At 41.1% G+C, this 26,405-nt stretch overlaps 2 protein-coding genes across 3 annotated transcripts in view; one reads left to right on the forward strand and one right to left on the reverse strand.

The window, feature by feature from the left end:
• The window catches only part of mei1 (meiotic double-stranded break formation protein 1), a 77,201-nt gene extending 71,655 nt beyond the window's left edge, over positions 1-5,546 (reverse strand). The window contains 6 exon segments of the mRNA XM_087809651.1: positions 1,138-1,243; positions 1,717-1,790; positions 2,437-2,487; positions 4,406-4,529; positions 5,153-5,305; positions 5,486-5,546. Of these exon segments, the coding sequence (XP_087665777.1) occupies positions 1,138-1,243; positions 1,717-1,790; positions 2,437-2,487; positions 4,406-4,529; positions 5,153-5,296 (499 nt within the window). The 5' untranslated portion in view covers positions 5,297-5,305; positions 5,486-5,546.
• A 1,138-nt stretch (positions 5,547-6,684) lies between these two features.
• On the forward strand, positions 6,685-25,772 carry LOC148064642 (ankyrin repeat and fibronectin type-III domain-containing protein 1-like). 2 transcript variants are annotated; one of them, XM_087809655.1, is made up of 20 exons: positions 6,685-6,813; positions 7,813-7,946; positions 10,548-10,753; positions 10,970-11,228; positions 12,260-12,460; positions 17,185-17,298; positions 17,353-17,450; positions 17,516-17,606; positions 17,821-17,928; positions 18,556-18,655; positions 20,355-20,484; positions 20,548-20,667; positions 20,743-20,849; positions 21,793-21,907; positions 21,970-22,136; positions 23,305-23,473; positions 23,802-23,964; positions 24,025-24,191; positions 24,258-24,462; positions 24,711-25,772. In XM_087809655.1, exons 2-20 carry the CDS (start codon positions 7,925-7,927, stop codon positions 25,352-25,354), a joined length of 3,186 nt encoding a protein of 1,061 aa, XP_087665781.1. In that variant the 5' UTR covers positions 6,685-6,813; positions 7,813-7,924; the 3' UTR covers positions 25,355-25,772. The 2 variants fall into 2 exon arrangements, with proteins under 2 accessions (XP_087665781.1, XP_087665782.1); XM_087809656.1 differs by having other exon boundaries at positions 10,560-10,753.
• Positions 25,773-26,405: the final 633 nt, after the last annotated feature.

Here is a 26,405-nt window from a genome sequence, read left to right on the forward strand (position 1 = left end):
TTAATTGTATAAATCAACATTTCTTAAATGCGCACCTCAACCAATCAGTGTCACGTTCTTTAAAGTTGTCAAATTGTACTTCTATGTCTCGTTGTTTACGTCTCCGTCCGTCTGTGAACTGTGAGGCGCAGCTTTATAGGCTCGGTTGCTATGGCGACGTGTCTTGCCGGCACGGCTCAGTATATCCACAGAAGTAATACTAACTTCTGATCTAGTCAAACACTAGTGATCCAGTCACTCGTCTCTTTCAACCTCCTTTGTTAAAGCGACATATCGTAAGAACTTTTCATCTCGTCTCAGTGGTTTTCATAAGATCGTGAACTTCCGAACGAACCTGTCCGTCTTCACCGTATGCTAACGAGCTAAGTTGTTAGCGTCATTTATAAAGTGTTATAAACAAGTGTAAACCTGTCCGTCTTCACCGTATGCTAACGAGCTAAGTTGTTAGCGTCATTTATAAAGTGTTATAAACAAGTGTAAACCTGTCCGTCTTCACCGTATGCTAACGAGCTATGTTGTTAGCGTCATTTATAAAGTGTTATAAACAAGTGTAAACCTGTCCGTCTTCACCGTATGCTAACGAGCTAAGTTGTTAGCGTCATTTATAAAGTGTTATAAACAAGTGTAAACCTGTCCGTCTTCACCGTATGCTAACGAGCTAAGTTGTTAGCGTCATTTATAAAGTGTTATAAACAAGTGTAAACCTGTCCGTCTTCACCGTATGCTAACGAGCTAAGTTGTTAGCGTCATTTATAAAGTGTTATGTGTGCGTGTACAAGGAAGTGGATTTAATATTGATTTGGCGATGTCGCGATGCGCCGGCGGCTCCTCTCTGATGTCGCTCAGTTTCGCGGGAAACCAATGCAAGTTCCTGAACGTTATAAGTTATATTTTTCTACCATCATGTCAGCACTGAGAATAAAAGAAAGGGAAATATATCATTTTCCTTCTCTAAACCCCCGGACCTCCACTACAGTACTCGCTCCTGAGCTCGGCTGCACGCGGCTACATTATTAGGTGAAGGAATAAATATCGCATTAATATCGATATCGCACTTCAAGACACCAATAGCGAACATCGCACAATATTAATTCATATTGCAGTCAATTAAACACCTGCTCTGTGTCTGAGACTCACCATACTGGGTCACCAGGCTTTGGGCCATGTTGGGAATCGCACCGACCAGGTTTCCCAAGAAATGAAACGTGGGCATGAAGGTCTTCATACCCAGCTGGTCACTGAACTGCAGAAACATGAAAATCAGAAGAAAATGAAAGACATGAACAGCAGTGGGATTAATGATTAACTTCTTTATTTCCCTTCCATCATTGTTGTTTTTCAGAGACGAGCAGACTCACACATAAACCCTTTTTCATTGTGATAAAAAACACGATAAAGTTAAATCACATATCAGACACATTAGGAAATAAGACGATTGCAGAAAGATCTAAATTCTAGCTCAAAAAGGATCTAATCAGGTTGTTTTCATAGTGATTAAATGGAACCTTTCTACGCCGGAGTCTGATTGTAAACACCTCTGAATGTCGCACCTGCTGAATGAGATGTTTCCACAGCTTCAGAAGTAAAACTGGAGTTTACCAAACAATATTGTTGACGGTAACACGAGTGCCGTCGAAACGCTGGAGCATTTGAAAACGAGCTCGAGCATCACGGCCGGTAAATATTTTTATTTCAGTTCCTGTGCTCTCGTCTCACCTGTTTGTTTATCATTTCCAGGACAAAGTGAAACGGCAGCTCGGCCTGCAGCTCCAGATGCAGCAGCACCAACACTGGGACACAAAGAGAAGCCGTTTGGAAGAGACACGAGGAAACATCAAAGCTACACTGAACATTTCAACATCTCTCTGAAGAGTTTTACTGTCGTTCCAACGATTGCGGTGGAAAAGCTCCCAGAATCCCTTTCATTAAATATTGAAGCGCAGAGTTAAGAGTCTACAACAAATCCTAAGTGTGAATAAATGTCCTGCTCAGGAGTCGGATCCGACGATATGGACGACTCGGAGTGGAAGGATGATGAAGAGCTCAAAAACACTCATTACCAGGGTTGACTGAGGCGTACAATGCTTTGGAGAACTTCATGTGGTGAACGTAATGCATTACGAACCATCGGAGACTGTGTGAGTAAAGGTTCAAAGATGCTAATGTTTTATCGTAACGCTACCAAACCGTCCCTGAATTATTAATAAAGAAATAACAATAGTGCGGATCCTTTCATACGTCAAGTCTTTGAACTCTGCAAGCATGAACATGCATGATGTAAAAAAACAACTTTTGTGATGCCTTAATCTTATTTGCAGAAGTTTGTGGTCGGCGTAGGCGTCGGAGAATGGACCGTGAGGGTGATGTGTATAAAAATGCAAGTGTGTGTGTGTGTGTGTGTGTGTTTACAAAAAAACCCAAAAGAGCATTTCTGACCTTGGTCGACCTTCGACAGGACTGCTGGGTCCTCGACGACGTGCAGCATCTCTGGGTGTGAAGAAAACAATAGTATTTTTCTAACTTATATAGTTTGTTCGATACTATTTTGAGGTCATGTGCACAAATAAAGTGACAATACAAGAGATTAACATTATCGACACAATACAATTACCATAGTTTTTATTTTTTAAAGTTCAATAATGTGTCTCTAAAATAAATTCTTATTCCATGTTTTACAATCAATATGCAAATATTCAAACCGTTTATTTTTGTGTCGCAAATAATCTTCTGGCCTCTGGACGACAGCAGTCGTCTCGTCTTCGCACCTAAAGCATAAATTGAATCATCCCAGCAATGACTGAGGACGAGAGGATACGGCAGCTTTAAAAGCTGATGTGGTGACAAATTTTGGTTTTGACAACAAATGAAAGCAGTTACGACTTTGTCAAGAGTCATGTGGTCTGTAAATACTACAACACCAGAGTCAAGTACTGGACAATACTACACATATATACTTGTTACTACACTATCACAACACCAGAGTCAAGTACTGGACAATACTACACATATATACTTGTTACTACACTATCACAACACCAGAGTCAAGTACTGGACAATACTACACATATATACTTGTTACTACACTATCACAACACCAGAGTCAAGTACTGGACAATTCTACACATATATACTTGTTACTACACTATCAAAACACCAGAGTCAAGTACTAGACAATACTAGACATATATACTTGTTACTACACTATCACAACACCAGAGTCAAGTACTGGACAATACTACACATATATACTTGTTACTACACTATCACAACACCATAGTCAAGTACTCCACAATACTCCACATATATACTTGTTACTACACTATCACAACACCAGAGTCAAGTACTGGACAATACTACACATATATACTTGTTACTACACTATCACAACACCAGAGTCAAGTACTGGACAATACTACACATATATCCTTGTTACTACACTATCACAACACCAGAGTCAAGTACTGGACAAAACTACACATATATACTTGTTACTACACTATCACAACACCAGAGTCAAGTACTGGACAATACTACACATATATTCTTGTTACTACACTATCAAAACACCAGAGTCAAGTACTGAACAATACTACACATATATACTTGTTACTACACTATCACAACACCAGAGTCAAGTACTCAACAATACTACAATACGGACAATATTCTATCGCTGCACCTGTATCGTTATACATTTCGTATCGGCAGATTCTTGCTAATACACACCCCTATAACTGAATGAAGAAATTGGCCAAATATTTTCAAGGCTATTATGAAAATACTTTAATTAGGACAAAAATAAATCTGATTTGAGTTATACATTCTTTGTTGTCTTGCAGTTTTTAAAAAGTCGTAGATTCTTAATATGATATTGAACATTAAAGTTGGTTGATATTGATAGTATTTTTGTAGATACACGACAAATAAAAGGATAGAGATCAGGTTTCAGAGCATCAACCCACACTTTTTACTTGAAATAAGGAAAAGAAAATTTGAGAAACATCTAAACAGAAATGAATATGAATTTAATAAAGCCATGCAAGGGTAAAAACATCTTCCCCTTCAAAAGGTTGTTTTACAAAAGCCAGCTCTCTGCAATATGTTATTCAAATTCCAATAATTGCACTTTCACTCAGACATAATTGTAAATTAAATGCTCTAGGAAACACTGCCAAAGCTTAACAGGAGACTTAACTAATGAGAGGCGGAGATGATAAAAAAGCCTAATTACATTCAGTCGTTACGCTTCTTAATTCATGTGGCAGATGTGCCAGAGGAAAGAAGAGTCGGACCTTTGACCCCTGCATTTTTTGAAGTTATAATTGTGGTAGAGTCACATCCCTACGATGCGTTTTGAGGAGAACGTTGAGGTTAAATAAGGAAGTCTGTTACATCTGTTGCTCACCAAGCAGTGACGTGATGAAGCGAACTGTGACTCTGTGATCCTGACAAAGAAGTTCTCTTAAGAATCCTGGAGAAGACTGAAGCACCCCCGTTATTCCCGACAAGGCAAAAGACTTCCGGACCACCTGCATAGAAAGATAAATAATAATCATTAAAAAAACAAAAATAACCTGCAATTGTAAAATAAATGATTCGACAGTAATGCGTCAATGCATTCTTTTTTAATAACAGACAGATAATGATCAAAACTAAGGTTTAGAGTATTTTTACAAGAACTATTATGACTCATAACTAACGTACAGGATGTTGGTCAATATAGTTGTCATAATAACAAGAGACTTCAGATCTGGGCCCAAGAAAAATGTATCCAAAATAGTCTCAACCCCCACATGACATACTCGGCGACACTTTCATGTGTCGAGACTGACTCACGTAAAGGTAGTTGTTCTGGTTTGTACTGTTTATGTTCCATATATTAAACCTTCCATTAGATTCAACTTGTTTCTGTGATCATTTTGTACAAAAATAACGACTTCTACCAACAGACCTTATAAAAGCAGCGACGCAGTATTACATGTTTAAAATGTATACTAGATAAATATATATTTAGAACAATGTTGATTTGTAAATGAGTTTAGTAGCAATACCATACTCTTATATTTGACCTTGTATGTGATTTAAACACTACTTGGCGATGTGTTTGACTTTATAATAGTAATAATGTAACATTTGCTGAGCAGTGACTCACGGACACGTCTGGACTCTCCATCATCTCAATGACGCAGGCGGCACAGGTGAGCAGACCACCTCCCTCTGCAGGACCGAGACGTCCAACCCACTTAGAGTCATGTCTGAAGTGGAGCTTCTCGTGAATAATGTCATCTGTCGCCATCTCTTAGTTCTGAAAAAAACAAAAACGAACCGAGTTATAATAAAAGAAAGTCTCAACACACCGTTAGCTGGAAGCTAACGTTAGCTGGAAGCTAACTATTGTCAGGTTGTCTTTCAGAAATTAAAAACGTTTTCTTCATCTTCATTCTCTCTTCGAAATATAAATATATACATTTAAAAGACTATTTACCGATCTACAGAAGGAAGAATTCCCCATTTATGTTCGAATTTAAAGCAGTAGCGCGTTTTCCAGTCAGTCCGCCATTTTTAATCCAAAACTTTATTGATACAGAAATAGTTGAACGAACAATATTCAGTCAATGTTTTTAATTTTGAGTGTATAGAATTTTTCAAATTAATTAGGCATAAATAGTTTTTTAACCTAAACTCTGGGTATTTAAAATGTATTGAAATGTAAGTTATGGCTGTGATTATGTTTAATTAAAAACAAAAACACAAAATAACGCAAGTTAAACTGTATCAACAATAATACAGACATTTATTTAATGTATCCTATGTTCCTTTTGTTCTCTTATTAAACAATAAGAAGTTCATACTAATCAGCATAAACAATACCAACATCTGGTTAACACTTTTTAAAATAAATTTAGTTTTTAATGAAATAGTAAGGACTTAAAATGATCGTAATTTACACAATGAAAGGGAGAATAAAAACACATATAGGAGAGACTATCAGTTTCAGTTTATTATTTTCAAGTTAGGAGTATGTTTGTGTGTGACTCAATAAAAACTATGATAATTAAATCATCTCACACAGTTGTTTACTTTCCTTTTAAGTCATACCTTGTTTAAAAAAAAAATAGAACCCAATTTAATGCCTCACATCTCTGAAGGCAATTTAAAACGTTCCTCACAAATATAGTAAATGTGTTTGTACTTTCTGAAACAACATCATCAATTAAAGAAGTTAAAAAATCATCTTCAATTGTATCATGAAGACACTTTGAATCATTTCCAGCGATCTTCTCACAACTCAAAAGCTCGCATCGATCATTATCAGGGGAATAAAGCGCAGGTTCATTTTCGTCTGCTATTATGTTCTTTCTCTCCACCTTCACCAGTGACGTCACTGACGTGTGTTTCCGCTGTAAGATGACGTCATGTCGCGGTTTAATGACAGTGGATTTGTTGACCACAGCTCGTGAGAATAACATGGTTTATAAAAACAGATATATTGTAAACGATAAAAAAAAATAACTTGAAAATGTTTTAAAACAGCTTTGCAATGATTATTGATTCCACAAATATATAACTTTGACTTACAATAAATCGAACAAAACTTTATCGAACTGGAGCCGGAAGTGGGCGGAACATGAATAACGAGTGCGTGACTGACGCTTCCTGCTGCGGTGCGTTCAGGTGCTTCATCTGCACTTCATCTCCAAAGTGTCAGGAGAGAAGTCAAGATGGATTATTATCTCAACCAAACGGAGCTTTTCTTCTTAACCAAACACAAACCCCAACTTGAAGAGTGATTAAAGTGCTGAGCGTGACAAGGTAAGAAGGGAAATGAAAACTTGTGCAAAAGTTGTATAACTGAGTTGTTTCAGTGCAGCCATTAAACAAATGTGTATAAATACTTGTAGTTCTAATGTTAAATAATATACAAGTTTGTTACACTCCATCATATTTTTCTAAACATGTTATTTTAGTTCATAGAGTTGTGTGAAATCTGTATTGACGACACTTAGACACAACACATTACGATCAGATTAGTTTAATCTGTCAAACAGTTTTTATTTAGAATAAAGTTTATGATACAGTTTTACATGGTTGTTAATTGAATTTAGTTTAGAGAATGTATTGGACATTAAGTGAGTGAACAAACTTGAGCTAAGTCTCTAAATTAAGTGTAAACATCAGCAACAAACTCGAGTTAAACCGAAAACAAAGTATTTAACAGATGAAAAATAGTGTTTTTTACATGTATAGTAGTTCTAAAATGCTACGACTAATACTGCTAATAATGTATAATAGGTACTCAATCTTTTACATAAAATAAGTCCCATAAAAATAAATTGAATAAGTAATTCACTTAGAGAAAACTAAAGTTACCACAATATTACAGCTTCAATTAAATAAATAACATTAGTGCTTTACCTGCACTATTGAGTTTTCATTTGTTTGTATTGTGAACTATTCTTATATTTTAAGTTTGACTGACACTAATGGAAACACTGTTGCTAAAACATTTTTTTCTAAACGTTTTTCTGCGGCATTATCAGCTGCAGACGCTTGATTTAATCATAATGCACGAATCAAACAGTACATTTGGACAAAAGTGCCTGCGGTCGTGGTTCGTTTCCATTTAAGGTCAGAGTTAAACACTTGAGAACAAGTGAATAGAAACAGACCACAATCTGAAACACAGCATCTGTGCAGCGAAACCACAGTGAATCATTGGAGTGTGCGACTTGTGTAACTGCTAAACACACAGGATTTGTGCTCCACTAAGCTCTCATATCGTGGTTTACAAGGACTCTCTCGTCCCCTCAGGCTCCTCTGGCTTCTTTCGTTTTTGTGATGCCTCAAAAGAAAGCAAACCCTGAAGCAAATCTCCTCGCTCAGCTGCCGCGTCAGCACTTTCCAGCACTGAAAACAAACAGAGATGAGCAGCACCAATAACAATGGTAGGTATTACCCTCATCACGCCTCATCCTCCTGGCGGCTCCTGCTGGTGATGGACTTCTTGTCAGCGAGACTTGAGAGGTTGAAAGACATGGAGCTGATGATCGTAGCGTCAGATCAGTTCAACTTTGGACCAACAGGAGAGTTTTCTCAACAAAACTCTGACTGAAACTATTTAGTTTTGTCAAACATTTTGTCATCACAAGTTTTTATATTTTGTCAAGATGTAAAGATGTTCATTTCTGAGTGAAAAACATGATGTCTGTGCGGATAAAAACATGTCTTCTGGTCTTTCAAGACTGTTTTCTAGTTTTTCATTCCCCTTTTCTAGTCTTTCAAGACTGTTTTCTAGTTTTTCATTCCCCTTTTCTAGTCCTCCAAGACTGTTTTCTAGTCATTCATTCCCCTTTTCTAGTCTTTCAAGACTGTTTTCTGGCCTTTCAAGACTGTTTTCTAGTCTTCCATTCCGCTTTTACTAGTCTTTCAAGACTGTTTTGTTGTCTTTCATTCCCCTTTTCTAGTCTTTCGAGACTGATTTGTAGCCTTTCAAGACTGTTTTCTAGTCTTTCATTACCCTTTTCTAGTCTTTCAAGACGGTTTTACGGTCTTTCTTTACCCTTTCCTAGTCTTTAAAGACTGTTTTCTAGTCTTTCATTCCCCTTTTCTAGTCTTTCAAGACTGTTTTATAGTCTTTCATTCCCCTTTTCAAGTCTTTGAAGACTGTTTTATAGTCTTTTATTCCCCTTTTCAAGACTTTCAAGACTGTTTTATAGTCTTTCTTTCCCCTTTTCTAGACTTCAAGACTGTTTATTAGTCTTTCATTCCCCTTTTCTAGTATTTCAAGACTGTTTTATAGTCTTTATAGACTGTTTCTAGTCTCCCATTACTGTTTTCTAGTCTTTTATTAGACATTTCTAGTCTTTCAGCGACTTTGCTTAAATAGTTTTTGAACCTTGTTTCTAGTCCCTCATGACAGTTCTAGACCTTTACAACTTAGTGTTTTAGTCTTTGAGTGACCCTGGCTCTGGTATCTAATCTCCCTTTTCTAGTCTTTTCCAGTGTTTTTAGACCTACAACTCTGTTTCTAGTCTTGAAAACACATTTGTTTACTCTTTGATGATCCTTTTTATAGTTGTTCAAGACTGTATCCTCATGCGACCTTGTTTCCTCTTCTGCCTGGAATTATGTAGCCATTAGCGAGAGGTTGTGACATCCTGTAATGAGTAAACAATGGAAAAATCCTTTTACATCAACAGATGCTAATGGTCATGTTACTGTCGTCACGGTGATTTAAATGATACACAAATCATGAGCTTTAATCACACAGTTCCTCAAAGAAATACAACTTTCCTCTGGTTCAGTCGATCGACTGTCAGTCTTGCTAACGTTCAGATGAGAAATTAAACACTGCAGACAAAAAGGCTTGAAGATAAAAGATGATAAATGGTTTTCTCTTCCACCGTTAATGCAACTTCTATTCTTTTATCCACCCACACACACACACACACACACACACACACACACACACACACACACACACACACACACACACACTCCTCACAGAAAATTGCATTTACTGAGGATTCTTCTGTTCAGGTCTGACACTATATTGTGTTTTTATGCTTCTCTTCTCCTTCCACTGCAGGTTTCTAATGACTTTCTCCTCTTCCTCTTCCTCTTCCTTTTCCTCCTCCTCTCATCCTCTTCGTCCTCCTCCACCTCCTTCCCTCCTTCCCTCCTTCCCTTCCTCTTCCTCATCCTCCTCATCCTCCTCCTCTAATCCCCTCATCCTCTCCACCTCCTTCCCCCTCCTCCTACTCTTCTTCCTCCTCCACCTCCTTCCTCTCATCCTCTCCACCTCCTTCCCCCTCCTCCTACTCTTCTTCCTCCTCCACCTCCTCCACCTCCTTCCCCCTCCCCCTCTTCCTCCTCCTCCTTGACCTCCTTCCCCTCTTCCTCTCATCCTCCTTCTCCTCCTCCTCTCATAGTCTTCCTCCTTCTCCTCCTCCTCTCATACTCTTCCTCCTCCTCCTCATCCCCTCCTCCTCATCCCCTCATACTCTCCTCCTCCACCTCCTTCCTCTCTTTCTCCTCCTCCTCCTCCTCCTCATCCCCTCCTCCTCATCCCCTCATACTCTCCTCCTCCTCCTCTTCCTCCTCCTCCTCCACCTCCTTCCTCTCTTTCTCCTCCTCCTCCACCTTCTCCTCCTCCTCCTCTCATATCACTCTCTGCTCTTATTGCTCGACAATCTTCTCTCTCTTTGCTCTTGATGATCTACTGACTCCTTCAAGAAACATCTTAAGACGTTTTTATTTGTTCAGGCTTTTCCTTGATTTTCTGGAACTCCTGTTGTGTTATCAGTTTAATCTTGACCTTTAAAGTATGTACTTTATTGAATATTGTTTTGATTGTTTAAGCGCTTTGTGACCCTGGTCTGGAAAAGCGCTATACAAATAAAAAATACTTACTTACTTATCAGTTAATCAAGTGACTATTTGAAATGTGTGTTAAATCTAGAGGATTGATTACAGTAAAGTTGTCATTTCCTTACACTTACAAACACTCCAAACAAACATCTCATCCATGATTGTTGTGATTGAAGGTAACCCTGAAGGTCTCCCTCCTCCTCCGCGGGCGACCTGTTCCGTCATGAACGTCTCGGTGAGGAACCCGCCTCAGCGCCGGCGCTCCATGGGTCCGGTGTCGCCCAAACGCATCTACAGAAACCTGTCGGTGCGCCTGAAGCGAGGGGAGTCGGGGGCGGCGGAGGAGGCGGACGCACCCCGACACGTGGGCAAAGCAGAAGCCGTAAGATTTCCCGTCTCTCTACTGTCGGGGGGCGAGTGTTTACCTGCACCCCCCCCCACCCCGGCCCGGTTCTTTACGGCCCAGATAATGAGATCTTCCTCACATTACATGCTGACTCGGTGTCGCTCTGAATTCATTACCGTGCCGTGATTTAGCGGCTGATGGACGAGGCGGGTCGCCATGACTCTGTTTAACGACCTCTGCCCGACCCGACAGTACAAGACCCTGTGGGAGGCGGTGGAGAACGAGGACACCCTGGCCGTGCAGACCCTGCTGTCCCGGGACAAGAGGGACGGGGGAGGAGGGGGGAGCATGTGGGAGAGAGGGGAGCGCAAGGAGAAGGACCGGGAGAGGGAGAAGGGGGTCAACCGGGTCAGCGAGCAGGGCCTGGTCCCCCTGGACGTCGCCGCCCTCACCCACAACTCCCCCCTGATGCACGTGCTGACCCGGTCCGGAGCCCAACACAACCCCGTCTGTAAGTACTGCAGGAACATGTGATCCAAACACTTGTGTCATCAGAATATTCTACATTTAATGAATAAATGTTGTTTGTTAAGTGATTTAATTCAACAATATCTATGTTGAAGTTCAATTTTTGGCGGGAATAATTGAATTAAAAAAAGTTTAATATTATATTTGTACATAGAGTTTTTAATTCAAATAATTCAAAAATAAATGTTCTAAATTACTTTTTTTTTTAATTTGTAGTATTTCAAATTCAATATATATATATGTTGGTATAATAGAGTCACCAGACATTTCTAACTTTAGTACTAAACTTTCAGCCAATCGTGCGACACACAGACGGTCATGTGATGACATAGAACCCCCACGATCCAGTAGCTCTGTGCTCTGTTGGTTTAGTCTGGTGACTCTAATCAACATTTATATATTGAATTTTATATACAACAAATAATAAAAGAAAGAAAATTAATTTAGAAGATTTATTTTTTTTTAATCATTGGAAAATATTGATTTAAAAAAAATCATTATGAATAAATAAAAATAATAATTTGGGAAATATTAAATTATTAAATAAAACTAAACAAATGACACCTTTTAATATGGAGATGATTGAAACCTATTTTTTTTTTTAATTATTAATAACATTGTCAACATTAGAAACGTGGAAGGTTTTTTAAAAACACCATAAAACATCCTGCTGTGTCAGCGACGCGGGTTTGAAGACTTGACAGGATCCTAAATAAAGGATCGATAAGACAAGAGAGAAGAACAGAACCAGCGAGAGAACGTCACACAGTTCTGGTTTTAAGTTGAGATAAATGGAATCCAGCAGCAGCAGTTACATCCAAACGAAGCCTCGCATCAAGAGAACGCTGCTGAAAGATTCTCACATGGACCCGTTAACTAGTGAGTCCACTGTGATCTGATCTGAGTGAGTCGGGTTCCTTCGCTCTCCATGGATGGATCTCAGGATGAATGATCCAAACACGATGTTTCAAAACTGCTGAAAGACAAAAGTCCGTTGATCCTCGTCTTCTCCAGTGTGTCGGCCCAGCGAGTGGGCGGTGAAGCTGGACGCTCTGGTGGCTCTGGCGGAGAAGAGGGTGGAGGAGAGGAAGAAGGAGCTGGTGAAGAAGACCGGGGCGGGACTTCAGACTCAGGCCGACGTCCATCGACAGATCCGCCTGTGGAGCCTCCGGCTGCAGCTCTACTGCAGGATGAAGGACAACTTCCTCAACACAGGTGAGCCTCCACTTCCTCAACACAGGTGAGCCTCCACTTCCTCAACACAGGTGAGCCTCCACTTCCTCAACACAGGTGAGCCTCCACTTCCTCAACACAGGTGAGCCTCCACTTCCTCAACACAGGTGAGCCTCCACTTCCTCAACACAGGTGAGCCTCCACTTCCTCAACACAGGTGAGCCTCCACTTCCTCAACGCAGGTGAGCCTCCACTTCCTGTTGGACCAGATCAACTGAATATTTTCCTTTTGTAGGAAGGAATAAAGTGAAAAAAGTGTAAACAGCACTGATATCATCCCAGTATATTGTAGGTCTTTGGTTGTTGTTTGTTTTTGTCCAGAGATAACACGAGGGAGATATAAAATATAAATAATAAATAATATAAAAACTACATTTTTAAAAGTCCCTATTGTTCACTAAATCCCATGTTACAATAAGACACTTTTTCTTTTTAGTTGCACTTTGTCATCTCTTGACATTTGTTCCTTATATTTGCACTTTGTCATCCATGGAACTTTGTTCTCTTTATTTGCAATTTGTCATCCCTTGCGTTTGTTCTTTTTTTGCACTTTGTCATCCCTGACACGTTGTTCTTTTTATTTGCACTTTGTCATCTCTTGGACTTTGTTCATTCTATTTGCAATTTGTCATTCCTGGAACTTTGTTCTTTTTATTTGCACTTTGTCATCCCTGACACGTTTTTCTTTTTATTTGCACTTTGTCATCTCTTGAACTTTGTTCCTTATATTTGCGTTTTGTCATCCCTGGGACTTTGTTCTTTTTATATGCACTTTGTCGTCCCTGAACTTTGTTCCTTTTTATTTGCTCTTTGTCATCCTTGGACTTTGTTCTTTCTATTTGCACTTTGTCATCCCTGGAACTATGTTCTATCTATTTGCGCTTTGACATCCCTGACACGTTGTTCTTTTTATTTGCACTTTCTCATCTCTGGACCTTTGTTCATTCTATTTGCAATTTGTCATCCCTGGAACTTTGTTCTTTCTATTTGCACTTTGTCATCCCTGGAACTATGTTCTATCTATTTGCGCTTTGACATCCCTGACATGTTGTTCTTTTTATTTGCACTTTCTCATCTCTGGACCCTTGTTCTTTATATTTGCGCTTTGACATCCCTGACATGTTGTTCTTTTTATTTGCACTTTCTCATCTCTGGACCCTTGTTCTTTATATTTGCGCTTTGACATCCCTGACATGTTGTTCTTTTTATTTTGCACTTTGTCATCTCTTGAACTTTGTTCATTCTGTTTTGCACTTTGTCACCCCTGGAACTATGTTCTATCTAACAGGATTTGTTTGAAAAACTGTGTTTAGTTCAAGGTCAGTAATAGTAAATATATACTTTATAACCATTATAAATGCAGTTGAGAAGCTGGAATCTAACCAGCAACCTTCCTGCTTTGAATCTTTCAAAAACATACATATTAAAGTTACATATTGCGTTGCAATCTTTGGACATTTAAATTCTTGGAAATGTGTTTTCAACGGTGACCTGGTTTCATAGATTTCCCCGTCGGCTCTTTTAATTCCACCGACTTGAAAGTCTCGTCCTCGACCCCTTCATGGATTATTCATCAGACTCTCAAGTTACTGCACACGCCTGAGTGACAGGCTGTCGTTTGAATGATGCGACGCTAACATCGTCTCCACGTGAAGGTTTCTTCACCTTCAACTTCTTTTCCAAACTCGGTGTCATGACAAGGAAAAGCTTAACCCTTGTGATCTCAGGGTCAAGGTGACCCGGAGGCCCTTAAACAAATGTGTTTGAGGTATCCCTTGTGTTGCATCGGGGTCATGGTGATTAAAGAGAGAGAGTCAAGTACTGGACAATACTACACATATATACTTTTTACTACACTATCACAACACCAGAGTCAAGTACTGGACAATACTACACATGTATACGTGTTACTACACTATCACAACACCAGAGTCAAGTACTGGACAATACTACACATATATCCTTGTTACTACACTATCACAACACCAGAGTCAAGTACTGGACAATACTACACATATATACTTGTTACTACACTATCACAACACCAGAGTCAAGTACTGGACAATACTACACATATATACTTGTTACTACACTATCACAACACCAGAGTCAAGTACTGGACAATACTACACATATACCTGTTACTACACTATCACAACACCAGAGTCAAGTACTGGACATTACTACACATATATACTTGTTACTACACTATCACAACACCAGAGTCAAGTACTGGACAATACTACACATATACCTGTTACTACACTATCACAACACCAGAGTCAAGTACTGGACATTACTACACATATATACTTGTTACTACACTATCACAACACCAGAGTCAAGTACTGGACAATACTACACATATATACTTGTTACTACACTATCACAACACCAGAGTCAAGTACTGGACAATACTACACATATATACTTGTTACTACACTATCACAACACCAGAGTCAAGTACTGGACAATACTAGACATATATACTTGTTACTACACTATCACAACACCAGAGTCAAGTACTAGACAATACTACACATATATATTTGTTACTACACTATCACAACACCAGAGTCAAGTACTGGACAATACTACACATATATATTTGTTACTACACTATCACAACACCAGAGTCAAGTACTCGACAATACTACACATATATACTTGTTACTACACTATCACAACACCAGAGTCAAGTACTCCACAATACTACACATATATACTTGTTACTACACTATCACAACACCAGAGTCAAGTACTCCACAATACTACACATATATACTTGTTACTACACTATCACAACACCAGAGTCAAGTACTCCACAATACTACACATATATACTTGTTACTACACTATCACAACACCAGAGTCAAATACTGGACAATACTACACATATATACTTGTTACTACACTATCACAACACCAGAGTCAAGTACTGGACAATACTACACATATATACTTGTTACTACACTATCACAACACCAGAGTCAAGTACTGGGCAATACTACACATATATACTTGTTACTACACTATCACAACACCAGAGTCAAGTACTGGACAATACTACACATATATACTTGTTACTACACTATCACAACACCAGAGTCAAGTACTGGACAATACTACACATATATACTTGTTACTACACTATCACAACACCAGAGTCAAGTACTGGACAATACTACACATATATACTTGTTACTACACTATCACAACACCAGAGTCAAGTACTGGGCAATACTACACATATATACTTGTTACTACACTATCACAACACCAGAGTCAAGTACTGGGCAATACTACACATATATACTTGTTACTACACTATGTACTTGTCAGGACAGATTATTGACTCCTAGTGATGAGATTAGCTTCACGTCTGTGTTATTCTTCAAAATGTCCTCCAGTGAGAGTCAGGATATGTTTAAATGCTGCTTTCATGATGGGATTCCTGCTGAGGCTAATATTGCTCTAATGATAATGTGTCGCTGTCATCATTCAGAGCCGGAGATGATGAAGATTTAAGCACTGCAGTGATGGTTTCAAGTGGCTTTAAAAATGTATGAACACAGATTGAGAATTAAGATTGAAAGCAGCTTTGCTCACATCATGGCGCGTTACTGCGTTTAACTGCGACAGATGATGATGTTTCATGTGTACAACGAGGACGTTCACGTCTCAGGATACACACATAATCAACAGCATCATTTACTGTAAACATACATCAGCTCTAGAGAGTCGACGGTTCGACTCCATTGAGCCGAAGATTGAATTCCTTCCACGTAGAAGTATCGTCACACATGTATCGTCACAAATGTTTTTTCATACTTGTATCGTGATACATGTATCGCGATACGTATCGTCACACATGTATCGTCACACATGTATCGTCACACATGTATCGTCACAAATGTTTTTTCATACTTGTATCGTGATACATGTATCGTGATACGTATCGTCACACATGTATCGTCACACATGTATCGTCACACATGTTTTTTCATACTTGTATCGTGATACATGTATCGTGATACGTATCGTCACACATGTATCGTCACACATGTTTTTTCATACTTGTATCGTGATACATGTATCGTGATACGTATCGTCACACATGTATCGTCACACATGTTTTTTCATACTTGTATCGTGATATGTATCGTCACACATGTAACGTCACTAATGTATCGTCATACTATACTTGTGTATTTACTGTTGCAAAACATCAAAGTACGTCTTCAATGTTCATTGTGGTTGTGTATTTACTGTTGCAACACATCAAAGTACATCTTCAATGTTCATTGTGGTTGTGTATTTACTGTTGCAACACATCAAAGTACGTCTTCAATGTTCACTGTGGTTGTGTATTTACTGTTGCAAAACATCAAAGTACGTCTTCAATGTTCACTGTGGTTGTGTATTTACTGTTGCAACACATCAAAGTACATCTTCAATGTTCATTGTGGTTGTGTATTTACTGTTGCAACACATCAAAGTACATCTTCAATGTTCACTGAGGTTGTGTATTTACTGTTGCAAAACATCACAGTACGTCTTCAATGTTCACTGTGGTTGTGTATTTACTGTTGCAACACATCAAAGTACGTCTTCAATGTTCACTGAGGTTGTGTATTTACTGTTGCAACACATCAAAGTACGTCTTCAATGTTCACTGAGGTTGTGTATTTGTGTGTTTGTCACAGAGCTGCCGGGTCCTCCCAGTCACGTGTCGGTGCTGGTGACCAGCACGTCGTCACTCTTCGTGGTCATCAAGGAGCCCGAGGGCGACAACATGGGTCTGATCACCCGCTACAAAGGTCAGTCTGCGTCCGAGCCGCTTGACCCTGATCTAAAGGTGGACTCGTCCACAGTGGAGTGGAGCACCACCACCTCCTTCAAGAACGTCCTGGGCTCAGCACACGTCACAGAGACCAAGAACTCTTCCTACAGCATCAAGGGCCTCACGTCGGTAAGACACGTCACCATATGTCCACTGACCAATGAAGAGGCAGCTCAGGACCTTCTGTGCTTCAGGGAACACAGTACTCTGTGAGAGTCAGTGCCTACAACGTGAAGGGATGGGGGCCCCCACAGACCTCCACCCCGCTCAGTCTCGCCCCTTCCAGTGAGTACGATGTTGACCCTTTATTGACCTCAAGCACCTTCTCTGTAGGACCAGACCTGGTGGACCTGATGGACCAGATGGACCTGATGGACATGTGTAGAAATAATCTGTAGTAAAACAAAGATCATGTCAATCCTTACACACCTGGGGTTTACTGTAATTCACCTACTAGGTTTGTGTGTCACAAGGACTACACAACTGCATCTGTCTGCAGGTTGGAGACAGTGTGTAGGTGTGAAGTCTCAGTTCAGAAACCACCAGGGTCTGGTCAAGAAGCTGCTGGAGGACGCCAAAGAACCGCACTACAGGGCCTACTGCATAGGTGATTCATCATCTTCATCTTCATCATTATCTTCATCTTCATCTTCATCTTCGTCATTATCTTCATCTTCATCTTCATCATTATCTTCATCTTCATCATCACCTTTCATCATCAAAACTTGAGGTGCACAGACTTCACCTCGGGGATCTGATGTCTTCTTACAATGAGATGGCGGAAACTGCTAGATCTGATTACATCAGAAAACTGGTAGCAGAAATTAAGAAAAACCAAAAAGTTGTTTGACACGATTAGTTCTCTCATGTCTCCTGCAGATGTCTTCTGTGAAGCTGACAGCAATGCATTGTTGAGATTTTTCATTGACAAAATTCAATTGATCAAAGAGAAAATCTCTCCCCCTTTTTTTGGAAACCCTACTGTCTCTGAGCCCTTCTCCTCCTCTTGGTCTTCCTTCAGTGCTGTATCTTTGGGTGATATTTCGGCACAAGTGAACAAGATGAAACCCTCCTCCTGCTTCAGATTTTTACTTTATTGAATATTGTTTTGATTGTTTAAGTGCTTTGTGACCCTGGTCTGGAAAAGCGCTATATAAATACAAATTACTTACTTACTTACTTCATCATCTTCTTCTTCTTCTTCATCATCATGACTGTTTCCTCTCGTTCTCAGTCAGCTCCAAACCTCAAAGTCCCGGCAAACGTCTGTCCATGTCCCGCGGCATCAAACAACTCTTCCAGTCCGCCACCAAGTTTGTGCGTCTGCTTCAAAGGTAACTCGTCTTCACCGTCTTCACGCCGCACCTGCAGGGTGGTTCTAGATTGACAGGCGCGTGGCTCGAGTCAAGAACAGAGAGTGTGAGCTCGTGACGGGGAAGCGAAGCTTCTCTGATGTGGAGTAAGAAGATAAAACCTCTCTAAAACCATTGTTCCTGTAGGTGTGAGGTTATTGCTTCATCAGAAAGATCCACCGGCGAGAGATTTATTATAGTGTCCCATGTTTCATGTACAGTCGCCCCTCGTTTATCACAGGGTAACTCTCTTAAACCTGCATTTAACTAACCTGCAAAGTAGCCATGAGTTATTGCTTGAAGCATCATTCACTCAAAAAGTTTTAAAAATACACACGATACATGGTCAATGATACAATGTATTGTAATGTATAGTGATATATCATGATGCTGTAGTAGCAAGGATGTATTCGTAGTATTGTGGAGTACTTGACTCTGGTGTTGTGATAGTGTAGTAACAAGTATATATGTGTAGTATTGTGGAGTACTTGACTCTGGTGTTGTGATAGTGTAGTAACAAGTATATATGTGTAGTATTGTGGAGTACTTGACTATGGTGTTGTGATAGTGTAGTAACAAGTATATATGTGTAGTATTGTGGAGTACTTGACTCTGGTGTTGTGATAGTGTAGTAACAAGTATATATGTGTAGTATTGTGGAGTACTTGACTCTGGTGTTGTGATAGTGTAGTAACAAGTATATATGTGTAGTATTGTGGAGTACTTGACTCTGGTGTTGTAATAGTGTAGTAACAAGTATATATGTGTAGTATTGTGGAGTACTTGACTCTGGTGTTGCGATAGTGTAGTAACAAGTATATATGTGTAGTATTGTCCAGTACTTGACTCTGGTGTTGTGATAGTGTAGTAACAAGTATATATGTGTAGTATTGTCCAGTACTTGACTCTGGTGTTGTGATAGTGTAGTAACAAGTATACAGTATATGTGTAGTATTGTGGAGTACTTGACTCTGGTGTTGTGATAGTGTAGTAACAAGTATATATGTGTAGTATTGTGGAGTACTTGACTCTGGTGTTGTGATAGTGTAGTAACAAGTATATATGTGTAGTATTGTGGAGTATTTGACTCTGGTGTTGTAATAGTGTAGTAACAAGTATATATGTGTAGTATTGTCCAGTACTTGACTCTGGTGTTGTAATAGTGTAGTAACAAGTATATATGTGTAGTATTGTCCAGTACTTGACTCTGGTGTTGTGATAGTGTAGTAACAAGTATATATGTGTAGTATTGTCCAGTACTTGACTCTGGTGTTGTGATAGTGTATTAACAAGTATATATGTGTAGTATTGTCCAGTACTTGACTCTGGTGTTGTAATAGTGTAGTAACAAGTATATATGTGTAGTATTGTCCAGTACTTGACTCTAGTGTTGTGATAGTGTAGTAACAAGTATATATGTGTAGTATGGTATTCATTTGTTTTCAAACCAAAATATGTCCGAAATCAGCTTTAAAAGCTGCTGGACTCACTGTATCCTCTCGTCCTCAGTCATCATTCTTCCTCTAGCTGTGGAGGACATAATGAATGCTGCCATCTAGAGGCCGATAGTTTAATTGCAACACAATAAAACAATAATATTCCAGCAAACAAACAGACAGAGTCTGCATCAGTGACTCTCCTCGTGTCCAGACCATCAATCTGAACCAATGTCTCCCTTCAGGGGCGTCTATCTGGCCACCATCTTCTACTACAAGGAGAACCTCCTCCTGACGGCTGAGGACCAGCTGCCTCTGGTGGAGATCCAGTGCTGCACCACCTCCTTCACCCACGACTTCCTGTGGCTGGCCAAGGTGAGACCCGTCGCTGAGGCCACCTGTCATGTTGGCGTGTGAGCAGCGGTCCTGTCTCCACAGCTGTCCTGTGCGTGGCAGCAGGTCCCGTGGCTGCAGCAGGCTCTGGCCACGGCCCACTCGTCCAACTCCTCGCTCCTGCAGAACCGCCACAACATCCTGCGAGCCGTGTCGCAGCTGCAGGTAGAGGGTGGAGCAGCTGATGTTGCCTCATCAGAAGCATGAAGTGTTTCATCCTCTCAACTCTAACCCTGTCAGTCGTCCCTGGGAACCACGGACCTGGGCCAGGTCTACTACGAGCCGCTGAAGGACCGCCAGGGAAACATCCTGCTGGTGACGCTCAAGGAGTTCTCGGCTCCTCCCAGGTGAACCAAACCTTCTTGCTTGTCTGTCAAAACACTATATCAGGGGTCATCAGTTACCTTGGTCCAAGGGTCAGAGGTCATGTGCGTCGTCATCATAATCATCATCATCTTCGTCATCTTTATATCATCATCTTCGTCATCTTTATATCATCATCTTCGTCATCATCATCATCACCTTCATCTTTATCTTTATCTTTATCTTTATCTTTATCTTCATCATCATCATCACTTTATCTTTATATTTATCTTCATCATCATCATCATCACTTTATCTTTATCATCATGATCTTCGTCATCATCATCATCACTTTATCTTTATATTTATCTTTATCTTCATCATCATCACTTTATCTTTATCTCCATCATCATCATCATCATCATCATCACTATCTTCATCATCTTCATCATCGTCTTTTTCATCATCTAAGATCCATTTGAGACATGTATGTATTTATTGTGTATTATTCAGTGCTTTGATTCTCAGATATAGCAACATTCTTTAACTAAAATAATTGTATATATATATATATATATATATATATATATATATATATAAAAAATGAAAGTATTCACACATTTTTTAAATAATTTATACATTTAGTTATGCATTAAAACATGTATTTATTTTTATATAATAACGTCATTTATGGTCAAACAGAAGCTGCATCTAAGGGTCTGCAGGACTTAAACATTAATTTAGAGAAAAAACATTTGTTATTTCAATAAACGAAGCAGGAAAACGGGACTTCCATGAAATCCTGAAGTAAAAGAGCTGCAGACGGATCCACGGAGTTCACTGGCTGTTGCTACGGGAAACAACAATCCCGGAGGAGAACTCTTGATCCATATTTGACAGGGATTACGTCAGGGACGTGAAGCTCCCGAGACGTGTTTGATATGATTTCACTTCTCATTTGCAGGATTTTTCATTGTCTCTTCTCAGTCCCGCAGATCCTCCCTTTCACTGGCTGCCTCTGGCTCGCCTGGAGAAGAACCGCAGCAGGACGCCGCTGCTGCCCGAGCCCACCGCCATGGACATGCTGTACGAGAAGCTGAAGGTGTGAGACTGCCCTCGGAGCTTTTGTGGTGAACTGGAGCTGACCCGGTCTGTGCCGTGCAGGACAAACTCTCCTTCCACAGGCACAGCCTGCAGAGGGCGCAGCCGGGCCTCTACGTGGGCATACTGAAGCTCTGCAGCTCGGTGGAGCAGATCCGTGTGCTGGTGCCTCAGCGGCTGCCCAGCCTGCTGTGCCACACCAGAGTCCGGCACAACGCCCACGTGTCCAGGTGACCCGCGACACACTCAATGATGTACAAAAATAGCCCAAACATGGTGGTCCCTCTGCTTGCGTTGGTTTCCTCGGGGGACTGAGTTCCTCACTACTCTGTAGTCCCCCGCCTCTCACCCTAAGTAGCTGGGATATGGGATATGCAACGACCCTAATAAGAAGTGATAAGCGGTAAAAAATGAATGATTGCGACAAGCGAGATAAAGAAAAAAAACAACGAAAGACAGGTTATCTTTATAACTACTGGTTCTATGAATGCTTGCTACGCCCTCTTCACACTGTCACAATGAGTAACAACTTATATCATTTATTTTTCTATTGATTATTACTGCCTCAAAGTTTGGTCTTGAAAAAAAAACATTGAAGAATGCCCACAATGCCCTCCACACATCTAGCCCAGTAGTCCCCTTCCCTTCGTTAGAAATACTTGTTTGTAGGAATTAAAGACTTATTCAGGGTTGGTCTACTGCCCTCTGCTGGGAGGTAAACCATTGCAACAGCCTTTAGAGGGCAGAGCATGCATGATGTAGAAGCCCCGGGTTATCTTGGTAACTGGTTCTACGAATGCCACCGATGCCCTCCACAAATCTAGCCCAGCAGTCCACTTCCCTGAGTCTGAAATACTGACTGGTTTGTGGGAAGTAGGGCCTTACATGGGGGTGGCCTACTGCCCTCTGCTGGGTGGCGAGGGCATCTTTTGGCATGAATGCGACTTACATGGAAGAAGTAAAAGTCCCTTTTTGAAGTCAGAAGATAAAAAATAGCTCGCCCTTATCTATGGCGCGTGTTTGTTCTTGCACTGGCGGGAAAACCTGGTCCCTGGAGAGCACAGAGCTCTGGGCCACATCGGTTGTTGTGAGAGTCGACAGATCTGCAGAGAGAGTCTCCAGTGGACACAGTGTCGTGAGACAGCGAGGAGATAAATGAACACAGTGAGAGACGCGTCTGCTCGTCTGCTGTATCAAACATCAGTGGACTAAAAGGATACTACAGGAGGTTCAGTCACGCTGCTATAAAAAGAACTGCACTTGGCAGTCGACTGGTTTCTCTTCAGAGATGCCAAAGAACAGCTTGTTTTCAGAAAAAGAAAGAGTGCAGGACAGGCTTGTGTTGTTGATCGTGTGTGTGTGTGTGTGTGTGTGTGCGTGTGTGTGTGTGTGTGTCAGGGAGGAGTGGGAGTGGCTGCAGAGTCACGTCTACACCGCGGCCTCCGAGCCTGCCCAGGACCCGTTGAGCAGCGACGACGAGAGTCCAGAGAACCTGTCAGAGTTCATCAGATCCCTGAGAGCAGCGGTCACCCTGCTGCTCACGAAGCTCAACATCCCCCTCTACAGGGTAAGTGAGGCACTGCGTCTCAGAAGAATTAATTCATGAATAAAAACATTTAAAAAATATATTGAGAATCGATACATGGAAGTATGTGAGTGACATCAAAACATAGGATTGTTGAATTTAACATGTTTTTATTGTTTAGTTTTTTTAATGAGTAAATGAAGTTATATTATAACTTCTATATTACTAATACTAATATATTATATGATATATAATTAAATTGAATAATGTCTATAGTGAAAGGTTTATTTTGTTGTCGTAATTATTTCTACATTTTATACTGAATTAAAAAGCCTACGAACAAAAAAAGTTTGTCGCGTGGCTTCCTCAGGCGTACCAGTACGGCGTCTACACTCGCGAGCTGCTGCAGTTCGGAGAGAACATCTCCATGCTGCTGCTGCTGCCGCCCAGCGAGGACTTCAGCTCCAGCTACTGGCCTCTAGTGGGCACCAAAGAGCCGGGACTCACCCTGCCGCTGCAGATCTTCGAGCTGAGTGAGTGGTCGTAATGTTACGGGTCCGTGGTCCTCCAGCTGACCCTCCGCTCACTTCCAGTTCACTTCTGGATGTACGAGAGAGACTTCCTGTCCGAGTACTGCCAGGCCTGGGTGAGGCTGGAGCTGGACACCCATCTGGCCCAGCAGGCTCTCCGGGAGGCGCTGGACACCAAGGAGGTGCAGGAGGCCCGGGAGCGCCTGAACCACGTCACCGACATGGCCCACGTGAGACCCCAAAACCAGACCGACTTTAGTCTCAACAAATATGTCAAGTCCTCCTTGTTGCCGTAGCGACTGGACATGGTGTGGCGAGACGCCCGCTGGGTCATGGACTGCCTCCAGTGTGTCCGGTCCAAACAGTGGGTGGGAGCGGTGCCGCTGGGTCTGGTGATGGGAGGAGACCCGCCGCCACATCCTGACGGAGAAGAGGAGGAGGAGAGTCTGACCGCCAGGCTGACCTGGCCACACCGGATGCTGTGCCAGAGGAAAGTCACAGGTACGACGTGGAAATACTCACAAATACTCCAGACACTGAGACACAACACACATATGCCAAGGGAACTAAACAGTCAACTCCTCATTGGTCGCTGTAATACTTTATTTACATTCTAAGTTGCCATGTTAAAGTGACCGACTGTGATTGGTTGGCTGGGCGGCAAAGCACTACTGGAGCTGTCCAGGTCAAAATTTGAAAATCTAACTTTGGCAATAGTCCAGACACCGCTGTGTTCCTTTTGTTTCTAGAAGGTTTGATGAGCACGACTCCAGCCAACCTGGTCATGGCCGAGGTCTCCACTCCAGCCGGGATGATGGTGGTGCCCGAGGAGTCGGCCCTGGACCTGCTGGAGGGCGTGGCCAAGGGAGGCTACCCCGTGGACATCACCGCCCAGTCCACGCTGGACCTGACGGTCATCGGCCAGGGCGAGCTGGGCTGCTCCGGCACCTTGATCGAGTCGGCCCTGGACTCCGCCGCCGTGGCCCAGCTGGAGGCGGACTACACGGTGATGGTGACTCAGGAGTCCTACTGCGAAAACCAGGAGTTCCCGACGAGCATCACCGAGGTGATCCGACCCATGGAGATGGCCGAGCTGGTGGACATCCTGCCGACGCTGACCCGCATCGAAGAGGAGACGCCGACCGACCCGTCGACGCCGTCAGTCATCGACATGGTGGAGAGTTTTGGTCTGGGAGAAACCCAAACCTTCTACCACCTGGAGAGTCCAGACCTGTCCAATGGAGCCGGATCGTTGTTAGAACCTCTTCCCGACGGCCAGACCAGCTACGAATCCAACCTGTACCAACAGAACGGGACAGAAAGAGAACCTCCAAAGAGGGTCGGGTTCCCCGTGAGGAACCACGTGGAGTGGGACAGAACCTCCAGTAGTTGATGGGACCAAAACTTCACGTCAGACTCTTGAAGACTCGGTCGAGTTGATCTGTAGCAGAATTATCTCTTATCACCTGCTGTAACACTTTCTAGTTTTTTAAAAAGATGTCGGGTCAGAACCTGGTTGTGTTTCTGTTAGACTTTCTAACTCGAGTGGACACTATCGATGCAGATCTTTGGAAGTCGTTGTGTAATCCTTCATATTCCAGCTTGTTTTGGTCGCCACATACTGACCTTTGACCTCTTAGAATAAGCTAAACATTGGTGTCCAGGTGAAGAAAAATCACAAGATTCAAACATTTGACACAGAGATTTTGGAAACAAACGAGAAGAACGAGAAGAACGTTCAGAGTTGGTTGTGGTTCTGGTGTTTCTGTCCGTCTGCATTTGTTGGTCATAATAAACGTCTTCAATCATCACCTGGTGTGTTTGAGGATATATTTAAACATCAACTGATCATTAGATTAAAGCTCACATTCAAAGAAAACCTTCTGTTCGTCTATGATGACACGTGAGAAATATTTGGACGTGAAATAAAGACTTTATTTTGGCCTAAATCATTTAAAACACGTTTGCTGCCCTCTACTGGCACTTATTGAAAACTACAGCTCAAACAGTTTTTAAACACAATTCCATGTTTAATTATTTTTGTGGAAGAACGTTCGTGTAACCTTTGTTCATCCCTGCGTCAATATATATACAGTATATATAAATGTGTCTTCATGGTATTTATCGTGGTTTTGTTTGTGGTATTTTCAGCATTTTTTTTATTATAATTTCACCAAAGTCAAGTTCAAAAATGATTGGAATTTTTAGTAAAACACTTAATTTCTTCAAACACATGTATATTGTATATCGTAATAGCCTCTTTTTTTATTTAAAATAAAAGTTAAACCATGAAGACATCCGTGTTACTTTATGATATGACAACTAATATTGGTCCCAAAGTAAACAATGTAAAATAATTTAACCGAGTGAACAAGCATTTAATATTAACTCTTTACATGCAGCAAATTTACAGCAAAATTTAAACACACAAAAATCTGTTTAGT

This window comes from Callionymus lyra, chromosome 15 (assembly GCF_982586985.1).
Source record: "Callionymus lyra chromosome 15, fCalLyr1.hap1.1, whole genome shotgun sequence".
In the NCBI taxonomy this organism is placed as follows: domain Eukaryota; kingdom Metazoa; phylum Chordata; class Actinopteri; order Syngnathiformes; family Callionymidae; genus Callionymus; species Callionymus lyra.